At 59.8% G+C, this 22,283-nt stretch overlaps 2 protein-coding genes across 2 annotated transcripts in view; both read right to left on the bottom strand.

Moving 5' to 3' along the window:
* Positions 1 to 20: 20 nt before the first annotated feature.
* Positions 21 to 11,187, bottom strand: GRM2 (glutamate metabotropic receptor 2). The gene is made up of 6 exons (XM_054076818.1): positions 11,053 to 11,187; positions 7,488 to 8,109; positions 4,869 to 5,706; positions 3,118 to 4,181; positions 1,781 to 1,955; positions 21 to 1,419 (listed from the first exon to the last, which is right to left on the bottom strand). The coding sequence occupies exons 2-6, from the start codon at positions 7,944 to 7,946 to the stop codon at positions 1,346 to 1,348; spliced, it is 2,610 nt and encodes an 869-aa protein (XP_053932793.1). The 5' UTR covers positions 7,947 to 8,109; positions 11,053 to 11,187; the 3' UTR covers positions 21 to 1,345.
* A 1,662-nt stretch (positions 11,188 to 12,849) lies between these two features.
* TEX264 (testis expressed 264, ER-phagy receptor) overlaps positions 12,850 to 22,283 on the bottom strand; it is a 42,321-nt gene continuing 32,887 nt past the window's right edge. Inside the window, exon 6 of the mRNA XM_054076819.1 lies at positions 12,850 to 14,401. Within this exon, the coding sequence (XP_053932794.1) occupies positions 14,088 to 14,401 (314 nt within the window). The 3' untranslated portion in view covers positions 12,850 to 14,087. The remainder of the gene's footprint in view (positions 14,402 to 22,283) is intronic.

Consider the following 22,283-nt stretch of genomic DNA (forward strand, 5'->3'; position numbering starts at 1 on the left):
AAAAAAAAATCACACTCTCTTGCTCACAGAAAAAAATCTACTCTTCCAGACTTGGTTGGGCTCAAATACCTGGGTCCTGGTACTTGCCCTAAGCCCCTGGGTTCCAAGGAGGCAGCAGGTACTCACCCCTCCTCTGTCTCCCAGCGAGGGGTGAGAAGTTACGCACCGCAACGGCCAGCCCAGCAGCTTTCCCGGGGCCGAAAATGAGGAGGAAAAGGTGAAACTATGCAAAAGGCTTGGGGAAAGGCCCTGCCCCAGGGACACAGGGTGGCAACAGGGTGAGGACATCGTGTGCCAGTGCAGGGCTCGGCGTGCAGGGAGCGGGAGGCGCAGCGCGGCTCAGGGAAGCAAAGCAGGACTAGTTGGGTTGTGCGGCACAACTCAGTGCGAGGGCCAGGGGACTTGGACCAGAGCTGGTTCAGGGGATGGGGAACACGCACCATGGCTCCACTCAAGGGGTGAGGGGGACATTGGGCAGGGCTCAGGGCAGGGGGCTGTGCGGCACAGCTCGGGGCAGGGGCTGGGCTGACGCGGCTCAGTGCGCGGGACTTGCACCTCAGCCGGTGCAGAGCATGGGGAACGTGCACCGCGGCTCGGTTCAAGGGATGGAAGGACTTGGACCACGGGCCAGGTGGACGTGGAGCAGGGCTCGGTGCAGGGCGTGGGGAGTGGGCACAGCGGCTCAGTGCAGGTGACACAGGGGACGTGCACCACAGGTCAGTGCAAGACGGAGGGGGACATGCACCGTGGCTCAGTGCGGGTGGTGGGGAGGTCATGCACCATTGCTTGGTTCAAGGGGCTGCGGATGTTCACCATGGCTTAGTTCAAGGGATGGAGAGGGACATTCACCACATCTCAGTTCAAGGGATGGAGAGGGACATTCACCACGGCTCGGTTCAAAGGATTGGAGATGTTCACCATGGCTCGGTTCAAGGGACTGGGGATGTTCACCATGGCTTGGTTCAAGGGATGGAGAGGGACATTCACCGCGGCTCAGTTCAAGGGATGGAGAGGGACATTCACCACGGCTCGGTTCAAGGGATTGGGGATGTTCACCATGGCTCAGTGCAAGGAATTTGGGATGTTCACCACGGGTCACTTCAAGGGATTTGGGATGTTCACCATAGCTCAGTGCAGGGACAGGGGACTTGCCACCTGGCCCAGTGGAAGGGCAGGGGGACACGTACTGTGACCCAGCGCATGGGACGCATAGCTTGGGCTGGGGCTGAGCCTTCCCACTGCCCTTGGCCCCGAGCGGGCTGAGCTGCTCTCCCAGGGCAGGGAGCCGGGGTGCGGTGCGGCTGCAGGCAGGAGCAGCGCCACCATGGCCTGGGCCCCATGTCCTTCACAAGGACGACGTCGTGGAGTCCACCACCTCACGGCCGTTGCATACCGTGGGCACGTACTGCGAGGCTGAGCCTGGCCGGGAAGGCAGGAGTCAGGGGGAGGTTGGGGTCCGGCAGCAACACCCCGGGGCATCGCGCTGCGGGGGGCGACGGGTGCCTGGGGAGCTGCACCCCGCAGGGCTGGGGTGGGGGTATCGGGGGTGGCTGTGGTCCCCCGGCGGCAACGATGGACCCCTAGAGCCCCTCTGCTGCAGCCCCGGGGCTTGGAGCCACATGAGATGGAGGAAATAAGGGATGGGGTCAGGGATGAATTGTAGGGGACAACGCATCCACCCTCCCCCCTAATTCCAGCTGTGCCCTACCCCATACCCCAGTTTCCTCCAGGGTCCCATGCTGGGGTGCCCCCCACCCTGCCCCAGCCCCCCTGCACTCACCGTGGGACTGGCTGGAGCCAGCGGCCGCCACACTGAACCGAGTGGTGCCCACGCGGTGGCTGGCCACGTTCTTCTGGGGCTGGAAGAGTATGATGTGGAGCTTGGGGGTGAAGAGGCAGCCAAGGACCACGGTGCCACTGAGGCTCACTGAGATGCACATGGTGGTGGTCTGGACCTGGAGAGGGGGGTGGGTGTCAGGAGTTCCTGCCAGCTGCCCTCCGCCCCAAGTGGAGCAGGATGAAGTCCTCATGGCACCAGCCAACCCCCACCGGGCAGAGGCTGCTGCCTGCACCCCACAGGCACATCCCACCCCAGCTCCCTCTGTCAGGATGGACCTGCTGGAGACCCACAGGATGGGTGCTGCCCTGATGGGGACACACTACCCCTGCAAAGGGGGTGCACCCTGAACAGCATCACCCCCCCCCCAGCCTTGCCAACACCCCTCGCCCCAGTGCCTGCTCCCATCAGGGAATGAAGGTCCTCTCCAGAAGTGCCCCCAACCACAGCCACCACCCCTAGTCCTCCAGGCCTGGCAAGAACGTAGCTGTGCCCCTTGCCGAGGGGGCAGAGGTGCTGCAGGAGCACCCCATGCTCCCCCATCCCCAGCACTGCTCGGCTCCGCAGGGACTTCGCTGGCCCTGGAGTTGACATCCACCCCCCGGGTGGGCAGAGGGTGCCTGGACAGGCTGGGGGCTCCTGTGCCTTTGTGTGCAAGGCTGAAGGACGGCAATCACTGCTCTGCAGTCAGGTCAGGTGAGCTCTCTGGAGGTTCAGCACCATTTCTCACCCCAAATGGTCCGCCAAGAAGGGAGGAGAGGTCATCTCCCCAGGACTCACTGCTCCGTCAAGCACAGCCCTTCAGCCACGCATCATCTCTTTTCACAAAGGCAGGTGGTGACGGGACTAGAGGTAATGGCTTTAAATTGGAAGTGGGGAGATTTAGATTAGACATTAGGAGGAAATTCTTCACAATGAGGGTGATGAGGCCCTGGAACAGGTTGTCCAGGGAAGTTGTGGCTGCCCCATCCCTGGAGGCGTTCAAAGCCAGGTTTGGATGGGGCTTTGAGCAACCTGATCCAGTGGGAGGTGTCCCTGCCCATGGCAGGAGGGTTGGAACTGGATGGTCTTTAGGGTCCCTTTCAACCCAAATCATCCTATAATTCTATGATTCACCTGGTCTTGAGTTCCCTAGTGCAGAGGTGACTATCACCAGGTCTGTGGCCAAAGAACTTTCCTCAGGTCCACGTACCTCCTAGCCACAAACCCCAAGGGGCCCAAATTGCCAGGACCGCTCTGGTCAGGCCCTGTTAGAGCTCACCCAGAACTCTGGCTCTTACTCGGTAGTCACTGGAGGTGACATAGAAGATGGGTAGGAAGGCCAGCCAGATGATGCAGGTAGTGTACATGGTGAACCCGATGAACTTGGCCTCATTGAAGTTTTCGGGGCATTTCCGGGTCTTGAAGGCGTAGACTGTGCAGAGGACGATCAAGAGGACATTGTAGGTGAGGGAAATGAGCATGTTGGAGTCGCGGTTGTTGCACTTGAGGGTGACAATATACCTCTTGTCAGGTTCTGTCTCCTTGCCAGTGCCGGGGGTCTCCACCAGCAGCCAGATGATGACGATGATCAGCTGGCAGGAGATGAGAGCCATGCAGATGACCACCTGTGATGTGGGGCTTATGAACCGGGGGCGCTGGACCCCCTCCTTCACCCCACTGAAGATCCTGGCAATGCGGTTTGTTTTGGTCAAGAGGGCTGAATAGCAAACGGCGAAGGACGTGCCCAGCCCCAGACGCCGGAGCGTGCACACCTCAGTGGAAGGCTTTGCGATGAAGATGAAGGTCATGCTGTAGCACATAAGGACCCCGGTCAGGAGAATGTAGCAGAGCTCCCGGCCAGAGGCCTTCACAATGGGGGTGTCATTGTTCTTCATGAACACTCCGAAAACGAAGAGGGTGGAGATAAAACCCAAGCAAGAGATAGTGACTGGACCGATGGCCCAGACATCTTTCCAGCGGATGTACTCTTGGGGCAACTCATAACAGCCATTCAGGGTCTCGTTGGGCCAGTAACCAAGACCACAGTCCATGCAGGTGAACTCATCCAGCAAGTACTCGTAGGGCTGGCAGGGGATGCAGATCCAGCAGCAAATGTCTCCTGGCTGCATGCTCTTTATCTCGTTCTTCTTGCAGGGGTCGCTGCACTGGGACACAGGGATGGAGGTCTCAGCCCACGGGATGAGGCTGGTGTTGAGGATGAGCCCCTCAGCCCAGTAGCCCACCTTCTGGTACCGATACCGCCCATCCATGTAGTGATAGTTGAAGATGTTGTAGCGCCCGATCCCATCACCGTAGCTGTCAAATCGAACTACGCTCTTGGTGTCTGCTGGCCTGAACGGAGCTGGAGGGAGGAAAAAGGGAGATGGTCACTGCCATGGGGCAGGAGAGTGCTTGCTCCCAGCGTGGAGGCAGCCCTCCATCAAAGGTCACATCCCATCATGGGCACAGTCCAACCTGTTCCCTGCCTTCATCCTCAACTTGTTGCCTATGTCCCTGTTAGGAGCAGGAAAGCAATGGTAGAGAACTACCTCCACATGTGCCTAAAAGTTTGGCAGCCCCAGCCAGCTCTGTAGGGACAAAGATTTTGCAGTATCCACAGCCCTCAGTGACACCTGGGCAGCCACGCTCAGCCCAAGTCATGGAGGATGTGCTTCTTAGTCACCCTAAACCACATCTGTCCCTGATCAAGGGTCTCTCTGAATCATGAATACATCACGGTGTTTGCAAGTGTGGTCTCCGAGGACCCACTTTCCCCATGGGGCCAGTCCCACTCAGCTCTAGCAGGATGGAGTTGGTCACCAGCTTCTCCATGGTGGGGACAGGCAGCCTGAATTGCTGCCCAAAGGTGATGGTGGTCTGTTGGCATCCTAGGACAACCACAGCCCACAGCACAGGGGTCCTTGGGCATGGGCAGGCTGGAGGAACTGGAGGGCTTTGGGTCAAATGTGGGTGTCTCGCCTCCTCCCTGCTCCTCTATCCATCCCTTTCCTCTTAGGCAGCCCAACCCCCTCTCCATCTCTGGACTCACCATCAAAATTAACATTGAGTATAAAGTCCTTGTAGAACCTCTTGCCATTGACGGGCTTCATGGCATCACAGAGCTTGGTGGAGTTGGGGCACAGAGCCTGGTGCATGTTATGGAGAGAGTGAGCCATGGCATAGACCGCGTTGATCACGAACGTGATCTTGGACTCTGGCTCAAACTTGCCTGTCTTGAGGGAGTACCAGCTACAGTCCTGCGTGTGGAAGCTGCACTTGAACTTCTGCTCCCAAAACTCCCGAAACCAAGGATTTCGGCTGTTATTGTAGGGGTGGAGGTTACGGAAGTAGGCAGCAAACTCCTTAATGGGGTAGGCCGCCAGCTCGATGGTGATCGCTCCCTCTGCCACCGCTTCGCTCCCGGCCACCACGCTCTCCAGGGCTCCCCACCCATCGCTGGCCACCCACATGAAGGACACGTTGGCTCTCTGGGCAGCTGCCAGTAGCTCCCGGGCATCTTCACTTCTGGTGAACAGCACAACCACTTTGGCATTGGGCTTCTGCAGCAGAGCCCGGACCACCCCATCGTAGGTCTTCTTGTTCATGGAGCGCCCCACCTTCTCCGAGGTAGCGATGCAGATGTTGCGCATGCGGGCTTCTTGCTCGAAGGCCTCGATCCCCGTCTCCCCATAGTCACCCTCTGAGGCCACGGTGGAGACGTAGGTCCAGTTGAAAAAGCGGAGGATCTCTGCCATGGCTTTGGCTTGGTAGAAGTCTGGTGGGACAGTGCGGGCAAAGTAGTCGTAGCGGGATTTGTCGCTGAGCTTGGCACTGGTGGAAGCATAGCTGATCTGTGGGATTTGGAACAGCCGCAGCAGATTGGCCACCTGGAAGGAGGAGGAGAGGCGGGTGCCTGAATGGGTGTCCCAGCAAGAGGTCCTCTGCCCAACACCAGGTGTTTTGTGGTGGGGCACAGACGCATCCAAGCATAACCATGGGAGCGATGGGCAATCCCCCATGCAGGGGGTCCAGGCTGGCCCACAGGTGGGTGGGTGGGTGGATGGATGGACGGACAGCAGAGCCACATGGTTGCCGGAGCCCTCAGATGTGCTCATTTATGTTATTTATTTCTAATATTTCATGCACTCCCCTCTGAAATTCAGGACTGGGGGGCAGGGAAATGGATTCGTGGCACAAATTCCCCTGTGGGCGACCTGTGGATCATGTTTGTGGGCAAGGAGAAAGCTGGGGTGCCTGGCAGCCCCACAGTGTGGGAAGAAAAGGCTCTTGGAGGGGCAGGAGCCGGGACGGAGCCCCCCGGCCCAGCCCGGGCTGCAGACCTGGGCCTGGGGAGCAGCTCCTCTGTGGCCCTCATCAGGAGCCCCTGCGGGATGGGCACCTTCCAGCTGCTTTCTAGAAGCCTTCGTTAGCTTCAAAGGAGGGGAAAAAAACCCCACTAATGAGGCTGTTAAAAACCTGGGCACTTGGAGCAGGGATGGGGGGGCTGAGGCGTGCCAGCAGGGACAGCGAGCCTGCCCACATCTTGCTGATCCCCAGGGGAGAGATGCGACTTAATTAACGTGGACAAATGTTCTCAATTGACAAAGTCCTCTAATGGCACGAAGGCCCCTGAGCGCAGCAATGCCGCTGCCAGCCCTCGCCACACAACGGCAGCTGCCAGCCCGCCGCGCTGCCCCAGCGCCGCCTGCACTCCCCAGGCTGCCCACAGCCTCTCCTGCCTGCCCTGGAGACAGGATAGCATCCCAGCCCTGGGGACACATGGAGTCCCCTAGCAAGGAAAGGGACAAGTGCTTGCATGAGCTGGACCAGGGTGCTGCCTCCATCACCTGGTCCCGGGTTTCTCCACTCCATGACCAGAGGGATGCAGGGATCCCAGGGACCACACCGGGTTTCTCCACTCCATGACCAGAGGGATGCAGGGATCCCAGGGACCACACTGGGTTTCTCCACCCCATGACCAGAGGGATGCAGGGATCCCAGGGACCACACCGGGTTTCTCCACCCCATGACCAGAGGGATGCAGGGATACCAGGGACCACATTGGGTTTCTCCTATGACCAGAGGGATGCAGGGATCCCAGGGACCACACTGGGTTTCTCCACCCCATGACCAGAGGGATGCAGGGACCCCAGGGACCACATCGGGTTTCTCCACCCCATGACCAGAGGGATGCAGGGACCCCAGGGACCAGCAGATGTGATTTGACCTGCCCTGGGGATCCATTAAATCCCAGCCAAGCACATGCCCACAGGCTGCCCGCACCCTCAAGGGATGCTCTTCTCCCCTCCCAAGGCAGCCACTGGGTCTGTAGAGCTGCAGTTTTGGGGTCTGAGCTGCACCCGACTCGGGGTGACAGCCAGACGCGTTCACCAGCTTCGCTCCCATGGCTTGTGGGGGGCTCCCCACAGCCCTCGAGGAGAACCCGGCCACCGCCAGGGCTGCAGCCCACCACAGTAGCAGAGAGATGGCTCTCCCAGATGCCACCTCTCCCTGCAGAGAGGGGCACAGCATCACCACGAGGGATGTGACAGCGTCCCTGTGCCACGCTGGCAGTGCCACCATTGCACTTCTGCCGGGGTTTTACCCCTCACACCACCATTTCTGCCCACCCTCAGCCCCGTCTAAGCCCGTCCTCCCTGAAGGGTACCTGGATGGAAACATCGCTGTAGGAGCCCCCGATGACACCGGTGATGGCAGTGGGCACGTCATCGTGGACAGCATAGGAGCCATCAGGACAGATGTGCTCGGAGCCATCCACCCTGGTGAGGGAGGCGCGGACGAAGTCAAGGGACTGCTCCAGGGCGTAGGTGTCCTTGGAGCAGGTGTCGAGGATGTGTGCACCCAGCTTCACCCCCGGCAGGATGCTCCTGTCCTTGTTGATCTCATCCAAGGCAAAAAGCATGGCCTCCAAGCGCTGGATGCCCCGGTGCTCGTTGATCTTCCCACAGTCTTCGCTCCCTACTCCTTTCTCGTGGACGGGGAAGAGGCCTCCGATCACCAGGTCCCCATCCGTGCTGATCTCCTTCTTGCCAGCCATGCCGTGCCCGGCAGCCAGGCAGGTGGCCAAGCGCATCAGCCACAGCCAGGTGGCCAAGGGGACTGCCATGGGGTGCACCAGCACCGGCCGGGAGATCCACGACGCCGCGGGTCACCCGCTGCCACCCGTCAAGGCGAGGGCAGGCAGTCCCCAGGCATCAGGTGGCGGGGGGGTGGCACAGCGTGGTATCGGCAGGAGGGGGGTCACACCGCTTCGGCAGAGCCCTTGGCACCTGGAAAAGCAAAGGGAAAAGCTGCTGGGTCTGTGGACTAGAAGGTGAGAAAGGAACTGTCCCCAGGGGCAGCGACAGCGGTGGGAAAGGGCACGAGGCTGCCTGTGCCCCTCCAGGGGTGCCCCTAGGAAGGAGTCCCCCGCTGAAGGACAAGCTGAGTGGATGTGACAGCTCCCAAGGGATCTCGGACCCCCAGGACACCAGCAAGCGATGCAGACCCCAGAGGACAGGCAGGAGCAGAGGGTCTGTCCCCCTGCAGCACTCTCTGGGATGCACTGGCACGGGAAGGGATGCTCGGAGCCGGCTCCTGCGTCAGCGCCGGGCACAGCAGCCTGCCAGGGGCAGCTCGATGGTCCTTGAAACATCCAGGGGAGAATGGGGTGCGTGAAGAGCCAGGGAGGTCACCCTGGCACCGGGATGGCACCTGGGGCAGGGATCCTGGGCTGGGCAGGCAGAGCCAACGCCGGCTTTCAGCTGAGCCCTGACCCAGCAGCAGCACCAGGGGTGCAGATGGCTTCCACCAACCGGTCAAGAGTGCTGCTAAAACCACAGCCCCGCAGCACCCACAGCGCCCACAGCACCCACCACCGCTGGATTTAATCCCTGTCCCCATCCCACGTCCCCAAAGGCCACCTGCCCTGCTGCTCCCCCAGCTCTGGGGCCAAGACCAGGCTGGCGTGGGGACACGCTGAGCTTCTCCCGCAGCCATGCGTGAGGTGGGCTCCAGCAGCCGCGGTGCTTCAGAGCCTGTTCTCACCACCGCCCCTTCCTTCCCTGTATACTAAATTCAGAGATTTCAGTAAAAGTAAGAGCCAGGTTTGCTGACTCCCTCTGCAGAAAGCACGGAGGCGCGGGGGAATCAAAGGCTTTTGCAGCAGGCAGGGCTTTTTTTGGCAGGAGATGCAGTCCCCTCGGAGATCCGTTGTCTTCTCCCAAACCACGGGAGAGATTTGTTTCCCATTTGAAGCTGACTGCTGAAATCCCACAGTGTTTTGGGGGCCACGGGAAAACCCCTGAGAGCTCAGAAACCTCCGGCTGCTCCGGCACGGGAGGCGGTTGGTGTGGCTGCAGGTCCTGGGGCTCCCCCCAGCCCTTTTGGGGTACAGGGGGTGGGACAGGGATGCCGGAGAGGGTTTCCTCCCCTGCAGACCCAGCAGCTGGTACCAAGGCCTCTCTGCCCGAGCTGGAGGTGTCCCTGGGTGCCCTGTGGTGGGTGATGCCGGAGCTGGAGCAGCCCTCTGGCAAACAGCTGGAGGTGGCCGTGATGCCCCGGGGCTGTGGGCAGCAGCGTGGCACGGGGTGGGATGGGTGGGATGCACGCAGACCTCTTTCTCTGCTCCCCAAAGCGCCCGTTTCCGGAGGCTGCCTGCCTGCAACAATCCCCCAGCACCTCAGGGAGACTCCTACCTGGCCCCCAATTTGAAGGAGTTTGAGAAAGATGACGAAGACTCCCTGCCTTATTCCAAGCAGGGAAAGCTTTTGGGGGACCGAGGATTTCCTCAAGCAGGAAAGAAGCCACAGGCACATGGATTATTGATGGAGCCCATCGGCAGTAGGGGTCTGGCAGCACTGGGAGCCCGGCTTCTTGGGGTCCGGCTCTTCTGGGGCAGCTGGCAGGTGCCACCACGCGAATGGCACCTTCAGGCAGAGCTCTCCCGAAAGGGCAGACTCTCATCCATCCTGCAGTGAGCACCGAGGGATGCTGTGAGCACGGCTGTGGCCATCCCCACAGCTGCCCAGCTGGGTTGGCACGGTGCCGGGGGGGAAGAGAGCCTCATGGGAACATCTGGAGAACATCTGGGGAAGCGAGAGACCCAGCAGGGTAGAGCCAAATCCAGCCCGATGGCCGTGGCAGGAAGGCTCCTGCTGGGTCCTGGCAGCCTCTCCTCCCAAAAGCATCCGTGAGTAGGATGGGTGAGAAGTTGCCGTTGCTCCTACGTGCCCCAAGCGCTTCCTACACGTCCTCCTCTACCAGGAGACCTGGCCCTCTCCAACACCAGCACCCTTCCGGGTGGCACGGGGTGAGCAGCAGCGCTGGGAGGACACAGGGTGAGGGGCCACCGTCACCTCCCATGGGGGTCCTGGAGGTCCTGCCACCACTGAGCTCTGCCAGGACCCCACACCTGGGTTCTGCCCCACAGCCTGCAAGCCCCGGTGCAGTGTGGGGCCAAAGTGCTTTCCCTGAGGATCTCGCCCCATTGCGCCCATCATCGCAGCCTTTGGGCTGCTCTTGCCCAGCCTGGCGGGAGCTTGGGGGGCAGGAGGGGAAGGCGAGGAGCTGGCAATGCCCTGGCCCGTGTCACCCAGCACTGGGGTGAGAGGAGGATGCTGGTGGCCCCTCAGGGTCACGGGTTTGGAGGATCCACCCCGAATCCTGCACCGAGCCAGCTTTGGGGGAAAAAACACCGGGAATCAGGGCGCGGGGGCTCCGGTGCCCTCGGGGAGCTGCAGCCCCTGCCAGGGGTCCCGCTCGGTGCCCACTGCGGGGCCGGTGCTGCCGGGGCACCGGGGGATGGTGAGCCCCGAAACACCCTCCCGGAGCCTTGCGGATGGGGAGAGACGGAGGGACCGGCTCCGGTGCCCGGTCTGGATCCCCGTGCCCGGTGTCGGGGCCGGTGCCCGGTCTCGGCTCCTCTCCCTGCTCGGTAGCGGTGCCCAGTGCCGGCTCTCCTCCCTTCCCGGTTCCTCTGCTCTCCCCTCTCGGTGCCGGTTCCTCTCCTCTCCCCTCCCGGTGCCGGTTCCTCTCGTCTCCCCTCCCGGTGCCGGTTCCCCTCCTCTCCCTTCCCGGTGCCGGTTCCCCTCCTCTCCCTTCCCGGTGCCGGTTCCTCTCCTCTCCCCTCCCGGTGCCGGTTCCCCCCTGCTCCGCGGGCAGCGGCCGCCGAGCCCCGAGGCGCCGGTGATGGGCGCGGCCGGGGGCTCCTGGGGCGGGAGCGCAGCTCTTACCTGCGCCGGTGCCGGTGCAGCCCGGTGCTTCGGAGCCGCCGTCTCTGACTCCGGCAGCACCAGCCCTGCCGCCGCCGCTCCGCCCCCCCGTCCGCCCCGCGGGACCCGGCACCGGGAGCACCGGGAGCAGGATGGGCAGCGGAGGGAGGGGACAGGCGGGGGGGGGACAGGCGGGGGAGGGAGGGGACAGACAGGCATGGGCAGAGCCAGGCAGGACACAGGCAGGGAACGGAGGATGCCGGCAAGACAGGGGCGCATCCAGTCAGGACATCACCAGGGGACAGGCAGGGGACAGGCAGGGGACAGGCGGGATACAGGCAAGACTTACAGGCAGGGAGCACAGGATACCATCAGGACACAGCTAGATCCAGGCAGCACACCGGCAGGGAAGGCAGGAGACAGACAAGGAATGGGCAGATCCGGGCAGGACATGGCCAGAAAAGCCAGGACACAGGCAGGACATGGCCACATCCAGGGGGGGAGACAATCAGGGAGAGAAGGAGACAGGCAAGGTGTGGGAAAATCCTGGCAGGAGACAGCCAGGGAGCACAGGTCCAGGCAGGACATGGTTAGAGAAGCCGGGACACAGGCAGGACATGACCAGGGAAGGCAGGACACAGCCAGGAGATGGCCAGATCCAGGCAAGGGATGGCCAGCGGGAGCCAAGGCAGAGGCAGGACCCAGCAGGGAAGGCACACAGGGCAGGGTCAGGTGCAGGCAGGGCATGGCCAGACCCGAGCTGGGCAGGGGCAGAGCAGGCAGGACGTGCTTGGCTCCTTGGCAGACCCGGGCGGGCACAGCTCAGCCCCAGAGGACCCCCCAGGCTCAATCTCCGTTCAGCGAGAGGCGTCCCAGCCCCTGCTCCAGCTCCACAGCCACCAGCTGGTACCCCTGGGGCCAGTGCCCCTGCCTGGCACAGCCTCAGCCCGGCCTGTCCGCTGCTCCCCAAGCCCTTGGGGGACACCCAGGGCCCCACTGCCCCCCTCCGCCCCATGCAGCCCTGGTACCACCGTCAGCCCAGGCACCAAGCTGGGAAAGGCTTTTGAACCATCCGAAGGCAGAAGCAGCAGTTGCGTTCAGCGTTCCAGGTCTCCAGCGCTTGCCCAAACCCTTCCTGGAGCCATTGACTGCACGGGATCCTGCTGTGCTGTGTCCCAGCCCGTCTGTCCTGGGGAACTCCAGGACTCAGGGACAAGAAAGGAACAGCGGATGACACAGGAACCGCAGGGACAGGCAGGAGCCAGGGGAGCCTCTGGGGCACCACTCTGGGTAAGCACCTCACCACCCCGTGCCTCAGTTTCCCTGCTGCCAGCTGCGGTGCTTGCAGCCTACAGGCTAGGGCACTGCAGCAAGTCAGACCAGTTCTGTCCCCCCGCAGCCGTCCTGATTTGTGGGGGAATAACTTACAACTCCATGGGAAGGTTGCCTCTGGCGACCCATGGCACCAGGACCTGAGGGATGTTGGCAACACCAAATTCCTGCTTTCCCCCTGCTGCAGACAGGACCTGGCACGAGCCTCACACGCACCTCAGCACCGCCTGCATCCTCCTGGCTCCTGCTCCGGTGCTGCTGCCAGCAGGACAATGGCAAAGCCTCCCTGGACCTCATCTTTGGTTGGGTTACGGGACAAGCGGCGTTAGGATGTGCTGCCTGATTCCACCACCCCCCCGGAGTTTCAGCCAGCCATAAATATTTAAGGGGCTTGGCAGTTTTGTAATAACCGGCAACAAAGATAAACACCGGGAAGAGCAATATTTTTCCATGTGGGCTGAAGGAGTTTAATATTTCATCACTCAGAGCACAAAATATTTATGAACAATCTTATGTCAATCACTGTCTGAGGACAAATCATGACCTTTCCAAGCCCGGGAGGACACGTCTCCAGCACAGAGGGACAGCCAGGTCTCTCTTGTCCCTTGCATCCCCACCCCAGGGTTTTGGGCTGCAATGTTCTACCTGCCAGAGGTATCAGGGGCACCAGAGCAGGGGCTGCGCTCTTCAAACTGAGGTGCACTGGCATCGCCCCGAGGCACCACGGCGGTGATGTCCAAGCTGCTCCCTCGTCTCCAGCAGGGGATGAGGAATTGGGATCAGCGTGGGCAGCCCTCCCTCGTGCACCCCAGGGCTGGGGGACCAGGCAGGTGAGCTGGAAGGGTGGCACAGTGCAGGCAGGCTGGTCCCTCTGCCACCGGACCTGCCGAGGAGCACAGTGGCACCAGGTCCACCAGCAGCCCACGGACCTGGCTTTCCTGCTTGTACTCTCAGCAGGTTCCCAAGGGGAGCGGGGATGCCACCTCCCTCCAGTCCAGCACGGTGGCTGCCACCCTTCCCTGCTCCCCCTGCAGCTTGCAGAAGCCGGGATGGTCCCCACAGCCCACAGCATTCCTCGAGCAGGGGGAAAATGTGAGCAAGGGGGATTCAGAGCCCTTGAACAGGGACCCGCGCTGTGCCACAGGGCAGGACGGCGCGATCGGCCAAGAGGCAGTCAGCAACGCCGGCCACCAGCCAGGAAAAGCATCCGCTTTATTACAGACCCCAAAAGCGCCCATGGCAGTGCTGGGAGGACTAGGTTTACATGGGATGTTTCCATTTTTCAGCAAGAGGAAGAGGGGAACAAACCCAGCTGACCCCACTCACAGCTCTTTGGTGCTAGAAAACACGCGGCGGTGCGGCAGAGAGAAGCTGTGGGTGAGAGGGGCACCGACAGAGGTGAGAGGGGACACCTCTGCCATCCACCACCACCCCCCGAGACACCTGCGAGGAATTAGCGACGCATCTAAAGACACACAAACAGCAAATGCATTTCGCTGCCCCCCCAGCCTGCACCTACCCCGCACTGCTGAGCACTGCAGGAGACCCCCCTAGTCTCGCAGCGTCCCCGAAACGGCCAAACACCCTTTGTGCAAAGAGGGAGAGCAGGTCCCGGGGGGAATCATCAACCGCAATCGCTTGGCTGGAGAGGAAGGAGGTGGAAAAGGTGACCAGTTCCCAGTAACTCAGACCCCGGCGGGAGGTGAGGCAGGCAGGTCTCTGCTTCACTCCTCTCCTCTCTCAGCAGCGATGGGCTCCTTGGTCCACTTGTCTGTGACCTCTTGTTTGCCTGTGTAGGCCACATCGGGCAGCAGGGCTGCGGCTCCCTCGCCGTCCCCAGTGACCTCCAGGTCCAGCTCCTCAAAGGAGGAGCCGCTGGCTCCAGACTCGCTGTAGCTGTGCTCGCTGCGGTTGTCCACTTCCTCCCGGCCACAGCTGGCTGGGAAGGGCAGCAGGATGGAGGTGGCCACCGAGGTGTCTCTGCTGTCGGTTGTGGCCTCTATGCTGATGGAGCTCGCCTCGCTCATGGTGTCGGCCCCTGAGATGGAGAGAGAAGAGGAAGGAGTGAATGCTGTGGGAAGGAGGGGATGAGGATGGAGATGGGGACGATGATGGAGATGGGGATGGAAACAGGGTGCTACAGCCTTCAAAATGGGGTGCTACAGCCAGAAACCTCAGAGACCTCAGACCATAGCGGAGACCAGCTCCTACCTCTTGTGCCTTCAAGAAGTGACCAGGCCAAGACAAGTACGAGCTGGACTCCGCAGCTCCCTGAAATCAAGGCTCCCCCAGCCAGCACAAACAACGCTGGCTTCCCAGCCATGCCCTGACCTCCCACAGTGCCCTGGCCCCGCTGCTGCTCTCTGGGCACATGCCAAGGACCTGGCAAGCCCTTCCTTAGGGAAAATGCCAGGCCTGGGAGCCGGGGGACAGCCCTGCCGCTGGCATGGCACCAGGAACAAGGCAAGGAGTGGGACGCTGTGCTGTGAGGGTGATGGGGAGCTGCAGCGTTGCATGAGCACCCAAGGAGGTGTTGGCACACTGGCACCCAAGGAGATGGTGGCACTGTCAGAAGTGTGTGCAGGTCGAGCCTCACGCCAGGGCATCCTAACGCTGCCTTCAGCACCCCCACAACCCAGTCTCCACTCCTGCTCACTGCGTGGCCACCATCAGCCCTTGGCTCCTCCGCAGCTGTCGGCTTCGGTGGCAGCAGAGAGGACTCAGGGTGCCAGGGCACGAGAGGAGCCTTCCCAGACGGCACTGCTCCGCATCACCCGGCTGCCAACCCTCACTCCCTTTCACAGCCGAGCCCCGCCAGGGGCTACCCCTGTCTGCCTGGGAGGACCAGACCACTGCCTCCTCCCCACGCCCCTGCCTTGTTAGTGTGGTTGACAACGCAATTAAAGAGTCAACAACGAGACGAGAGTGTCAGATTGAGACCAGCAGCTCGGTGCTGTTGCCAGAGCAACCAGCCAGGAGAAAAAAAAACCTTGTGTAAAACATTAATCATTGTTAATTATGACATCACAGATTCACATGGTTAATCATGACATCACATGTTGCCAATTACAACATTGCAGATCAACATTGTTAATTACGACAGCAAATACTGGGAGGGCTCCTTCATTGTCACCCTCCCTACTCCACCTTCTTCCCACCCACCTGGCACCGGGGGGGGGGGGGGAGATGCACCAGGCTCGGACACTTCCCAGCACCTTTGCTCCCTCGGGGGCTTCATCCCTGCTGGGTCGGATGCCCCTGCCAAGGGTCATGCCCTGCACCAGGAGGGAAACCAGGAGGAGCCCCACTTGGCAGCAGCACCAGTGGAGGACCATGGCTTGCTACCAACAGGGCCACAAAGTGGCAAAAAGGATGGTGACAACCGTGGAGGGACTCTCAAGCAGGAGAGAGCCCTCTCCTCCACGGTGGTTGCTGCCGGCACAGCTCCATCCATCCCCAGCTGCTGGCGTGGGGCTGCCCCACGCTCCCATAGGCACCTCCAGCCTCCCTGGGCTTCTCCAGCCAGGGGTTCCCAGGGCTGGGCTGCTTGCCTTCCTCCAGCTGCATGGCAGCCACCCATCCTCAAAGAGACCTGATAGAACTTTCCTTCCAAACACTCTTAAATCTCTTTTTTTGCTGTTTTTCTTCCCAGCCTGGGCAGCTGCCAGCAGAACTGCTTGCAAATGGCAGTCCCCTGCCTTCTGAGCAGCATCAACCCACGGTCCTGCCGGCTGAGCGAGGGCCGTTCGGAGAGGACCAAGCAGTGGTAGGAGGAGGAGGAGCCATCAGGAAAGATCCACAGACACAGGGTACACACTGCTTCATCCCCCCTGGTGTATCACCTGCATTCAGCCCAGCAGGCATCTGGAGAGGAGTCAGAGCCTCCATCCTCTCACCTTGGCCATGGTATGGAACCCCGCCGGCAGCTGTCAGAAGCCAAGCCCACGGCTGCCCACCCAAGCGGTGCCTGGTGATGCCCCCTATGAAGAAGACTGAAAAACCATCGCCTGCCAACGTGCACTGCCTTTGCTGAAGCATCAGGGAGTGTCTCGACATGGAAACTACATTTACTCTAAGTTAAAAAAGATGTTCTGCACGCAACCAGCGAGGTGCTCAACGAAGGGGACAGTAGCAACCAAGCAGGCAGCAGAAAGAAGGGAGGTGTCATCCCACCTGGCAGGACCGTGGGAGGGCAGTGGGTCAGCAGGGAGCCTCTGGGAAGACCGAGAGCTGTGGGAGATGGAGGACAGCGTGGAGACCCCAAGCCTTGAAGCCAATAAGGGTTTGTAAGGTTTGGAGCGGGGATCTTAACAAAAAATAAAATCCAATTTGGCTAAACTGGTGGCCTGAGATTACACAGCCACACTCCTACCATGGCTTCATGACAGCTCACATCATTCGTGGTCATCTCGTGCCCCTGTGAAACGCGGGACCAGAGTGACCCCAACGCCGCAAGCCATGCCCTGCCTGTGCAGCACCCCTCGCCACCCCAGGGGCTGTTTGGGCTGGGAAACCATCACGTCACCCTATGCCACAAAGCCAAGGAGGCCTCAAGGAGGTGAGCAGCAGCTTGGGATGGAGATGAAGCCTACCTATGTGCTGATCCAAGCTGCCACCATGGGAAAGCACCGCTGTCCTCACCCCCGGCAGCCGTCTCCCTCTCCTTCGCTCCAAGGGCGACAGTAAATCGAGTCTTATTTCCTTTCAGCCGAGCACTTTTTCACCGCTCTGTCACTTCTGATCATGTTTGAGCCGCCTCAGCTGGCAAACTGGCCCATTTCAGCAGCCTCACTCTCCTCTGTGCAGGACAGGGCTGGCTCTGGCACAGCCACCCAGCTTGGCCAAGGACGGATGGCTGAGGCGGGAAGGGCTGAGAGTCAGAGCCACAGCTGCTGAGGACAGTGTGGGGTCACCCCTTGCAGCAGGAACCCCAGTTGTCCCAGCAAAGCCTGGAGAGCAGAGCAAGGCTCCAAGAGGGCAACCAAAGCCTCATTGGAAGGTGCTTCATGGACAAGCAAGGGTTTGACTCTCATCTCACAGGCTTCAAGGTTTCCAGCAGACTCACAACCACATCTCCACCCAGCCTCGGGCACTCTGCTTGGTCCCTTAGTGAGCCACTGCCCATCCCCTGCATCCCACTTCCCAAGGGCAGTCCCTGCACTGGGAGCTGGCCCAGCATCCAGATCCATCACAGCTTTTCCCCTTTTCCCTCTGGCATGCAGCAAGGTGCCAGCCATCCCATGGAAGCACCCTTGTCTCCACTCTGCTCCCCAAGAACAGCAAAGCCATCCCACTGTGTGTTCACTCAACAGGAGTAGAATAGAATTATAGAACTATAGAATCATTTGGTTGGAAAAGACCTTTGAGATCATGGAGTCCTACCAGACCTGTCCACTACTAAACCAGATCCCTGAGCACCTCATGTACCCATCTTTTAAACACCTCCAGGGATGGGGACTCCACCACCTCCCTGGGCAGCTGGGCCAGCACTTGAGAACCCTTTTGGTGAAAAAATTTTTCCTGATATCCAATCCGAACCTGCCCTGGTGCAACTTCAGGCCATTTCCTCTCGGCCTATCGCTGTCACTTGGGAGAAGAGACCAGTACCCATCTCTCCACCATCTCCTTTCAGGCAGTTGTAGACAGTGATGAGGTCTCCCCTCAGCCTCCTTTTCTCCAGGCTAAACAATCCCAGTTCCCTCAGCCGCCTCTCATAAGGCTTGTGCTCCAGCCCCTTCCCCAGCTCCGTTCCCTTTCTCTGGACACACTCCAGCCCATCGATGTCCTTCTTGTAGTGAGGGACCCAAAACTGAACCCAGGATTCGAGGCACAGCCTCACCAACGTGGAACCCAGGAAGTTACTGTTTGGGATAAAGAGGCATCACCCTGGGGAGAAGCTCTGCCAGGGTTTTGAGGAGTACCCCCCTAAAGGCCAGGGTCACCTAGGAAGAAAGCAAGCCAAGCAGCCAACACCAAGAGACCAGCTGGAGTCTTGGGTGCAACAGGAACCACTCACCCCACGCTGCCAACAAGCCCTGTGCCACCCCAGGTACCAGCATCACCAAATCCCCCCAGGGAGCAGGACCATCTCCCCTCCCAGTGGGACACTGATGCTTGAGTGTCCCTCCTCTCTTGGGGCAGCAGGACCCTCACTTTCCCCCTGTTCCATCAAATATTCATCACCTCTGCCACTGAATAATAGATCACTGCGCTGCCAGGAGGGGCACAGCTCTTGCTGAAGCTCATCACAGCCGTCAGGAGAGGGGCTGAGGCTGGCAGACCAGCAGGAAGGCACGGCAGGAGCTGCCCACCGAGACCCTTCTCGGGATGAACAGGCAAGCAGAACAGGCAGGGCTCTTTGGAGAACAGAAGCAAGTGTGATGAGGCAGAGCCCACCGAGGAAGGTGGCCCCCTGTGGCACTGAGGCTCAGCAGGGGATGTCATCGGATGCAGCCGGATGCCGCGGGATGGACTCAGCTCCACGAAAATGAGCACCTGAGACTCTCCGGGCAGAGCCACGTGCTTAGAAAGCATCTGCGTTCATGCCAGACAGCCCGTGTTGAGAGGCTGCTTTTGTTTGCTTTCACCTTCCATGCGCCACAGCGGGGTCACGCTGAAGAGCGCGCTGCTGCGAGCGAGCCCGGAGCGAGGGCCCGCTGAGCGCTGCGCTGACGCCAAAGCCCCAGAAGATAATTAAATAGAAAACAATTAATCATGATTGACACTGGCCCCCTGGAGACCCATCAGCCGCCTTCCAAAAATGCTTCCCGTCTTTCCGATGACCCTGCTGATGGAGAAGAAGGGAAGGAATTGGTGCGGAGGCAGCTGCAGCCCCCGGCCCTTTCCTTATGTGCCAAGCGCATTTGTCCTCAGCAGAGCTGCCAGCATCCCGCTCTGCGCAGGGTGGTGGCACAAAGCAGAGATGCTGAGCCACGTCCTGCAGCTTCTACAGCCACTGGCATCCCTCAGAGCCACAGGATGAGTTCAGGAGCAAGGAGGGCAGCAGCCTAAATGGTGAGATATGCCTCAGGGCCAGGAGGCTCAAGAAAACAAATCTGAGCTTTTCTTGCACATCTAAGTCGCTCGGTTCTGCCTGACACCAGCCACAATGGCTTGGGAGAAGAAACGGCAGCGTCTTCCGCTGGGAACTCCTGAAGTCTTTAATTTGAGGAAAGCGTAATACAGCTGCTGGCAGGGAGTTCCATGAGCCGTGACCGAAAGGTGCTGCGTCCACACAGAACATTACTACACACAACACTCACTCTGAAATCGCACATGCAATGTTATTATTTCAGTCATTTGGTGGGGGAGGGAGAGCGGGCTTCATCTGCTGTCACATCAGGAGGGAGAGCCCAGGGCTGCCGCGTGCAGAGCATCCTCAGGTGCCTCGTGGAGAGCAAAAGGGGCTCAGCACCTCCCCAGTCTCTCCTGTGAGGCAGTAGGGTGTCAGAGCACTGCATCTCAATCTGCACAGCTCGGTCACGGATTGTGACTTCCTCTTCCTCCAGCTCAGAGGTGGTTGCACAGATCCCAGCACAGGAAAGGAAGGACCACTCTTAATCCATAAGCTGTGATCTTCAAGGTGTCATCTTCAAGCATCTCCTTCAACGTGTGTCCAGTGAGCAGCTGGGCAGAGGGGAGATCCACCAGCGGCTCCATCCAGCAAGATCTCCTTTCATACTGGGAGGCTCAGAAAATCCATGTAGGACTTCAGTGGCAAGATAAGGAGCCTGATGGGACCAGCTACCCCCTCACACCTCACTTTTGACTTTAATTCTACTGTTGAGCCAGGAGCAGTCTGAAAGCCACTTGGCACTGGTGGCTGGGGCAGTGCCACCAACAACAAACCGAGTCTACAGTGCTGGCAGGACAGCAGCGGTGGGACAAGGTGCTTATCAGGAACTGTTTCCCTTTGCACAAGCCCATCAACTCCCCATGAGGTGCCACCATCCCCAGGTGACAGCAGTTGTGACAGCCTGGGGCACCATGACACCATGGGTATGCAGGAGATGATGAGGACCTCCAAGACCCTCAGGCAGGAGCAGCACAAGTAAACCTGAAGGCTTTCCTCATCTTTAACCCTCTCCAACATCCGGAGCAAAGATGTGATGTCCAGCTAGACCCAGTTCTGCCACCACGCCCAGCAGCAACAGTGATCCCAGTGCCAACATCCAAACTCAGCTCTTTAGCTTTGACTGAGAGAAGGCCAACCTCTCACAGCTATTCATATTTTAAGCTGCTTCTATGCAGACTCAGCAGGTGACACCACATCAGATTGCACCAACAAAAGCTCATCTGCGTGACTGGAAAAGGAGGGGTAGCAGAGGAGCCAGCCCAGAGCTGCAGCTGGAGAGCCTGGCCCAAGGCAGGCGTCTCCCACATGAGGAAGTCCAACATAATTTGCCATATAAAATTGGAAAAACCTTCCTCATCCTCCTTCCAGTAGGGCAGGGAACCCCTTCCGTGGGCGCACTGGCAGTGGCATCCCAGGGAAAGCACTGAGACAGCCGGGACGCTGGGCGCGACTGCAGCGAGCATCCCCCGAAGGAGCACACGCAGCTGCTGAAGCCACCGACCTGAAGCAGCTTTTGCTCACCAGGGTCCTGCTGTCCCTCTCCAAAACCAAGGGGTAACCACGGGAAGGCACTGGAGCGAGAGGGATGCGGGGTGACTTTGGCCGACCCAGTCCAAAGCAGCCGCCCCGCCGCAAGGCAGACAAAAAGGCGAAGAGCTGAGCGAGCACTGCAAGAACGTGGGACCTCGAAGCACTGGGAAACCGCTCCAATTAGACCCTTCGTTGCAGCACTAAATGGACAAAGCTCCCAGAAAGCAATTCCCAAGTTTGCTTTTACACTGCACACGATTAAGAATTAAAGCAACCCAAACCCGAGGCTGTGTTAAAATGACCAAACTCCCTGGCAGGCAAGGAGAGCCGTCATGGTTTTTTCATGCCCATTATACAAGCGTGGGCGACTCGCGGGGCAGGAGGAGGCGGTGGCTCCTGCCAGCAGCCAGCTCGGCCGTGCTGAGGGGAGACCTCATCAGCCTCTACAACCACCTAAAAGGAGGTTGTAGAGAGGCGGGTGTTGGCCTCTTCTCCCAAGTGATAGGAGAAGCTGCATCAGGGGAAGTTTAGATTGGACATTAGGGAAAATTTTTTCACAGAAAGGGTTCTTGGGCACTGCCACAGCTGCCCAGGGAGGTGGTGGAGTCCCCATCCCTGGAGGCGTTTAAAAGACAGGCAGATGAACTGCTTAGGAATATGATTTAGTAGTGGATGGGTACAGTTGGAATTGATGATCTCTTTTCCAACCTAATGATTCTATGCGGCACCCAGGAATGCTCAGCTAGCCAGCTCCCAAATCTCGCAGACATCTGAGCACGTGGGCCGGTGATGGCAACTAACATTTCAAGTTACTATAGCACTGCTATTCTGCGCCTACAGCCATTGTAATCCCTTCCTGTATGAATACATTCAGGCTCCAACAGATCTCGCTGAGCAGATGCTATCGGGCAACTCCACCACCAGCTACAGCAACCTGGTATTTAAGCTCCTCACAATCCCAATATGTAACAGATGAAGATGAGATCAAGGAAGATGTATATGACAAGGAGAAAAACAAGCCCAGCTGCAACCAAAAGCTGTGAGATCCAATTCTGCTCTGATGACAGTGGGCTGGTGGCTCGGCGGCAGCTTGGCCCTCACCCCAACGCTGCAGGGGTGCCCGGGTGCTTCCCGAGGTGTGGTGTGACACTTCAGGGATGAGATCCTATCTCACCCCGGGGGGAGGGGAAAAGGTGAGCTGAGACTCAGTCATTTGGTGCAGGTTGACCCTCTCTGCCTGCTCAGGTGGCAGCACCGGGGACACCTCAGCCTCTCGAAAGGCTGATGTCGATCGCGGATAGAGCCCATGCGCACA

The sequence above is a fragment of the Cuculus canorus genome, chromosome 11 (assembly GCF_017976375.1).
Source record: "Cuculus canorus isolate bCucCan1 chromosome 11, bCucCan1.pri, whole genome shotgun sequence".
Lineage (NCBI taxonomy): Eukaryota > Metazoa > Chordata > Aves > Cuculiformes > Cuculidae > Cuculus > Cuculus canorus.

Bases quoted from the DNA above. Each gene is read 5' to 3' on its own strand.
- GRM2 (XM_054076818.1), bottom strand. From the start codon at position 7,946: ATGGCAGTCCCCTTGGCCACCTGGCTGTGGCTGATGCGCTTGGCCACC. The intron at 5,707-7,487 runs GTACCCTTCAGG...TCCTCCTTCCAG, and splicing joins ACAGCGATGTTTCCATCCAG to GTGGCCAATCTGCTGCGGCT. The intron at 1,956-3,117 runs GTAAGAGCCAGA...CCCCCTCTCCAG, and splicing joins TCACCTCCAGTGACTACCGA to GTCCAGACCACCACCATGTG.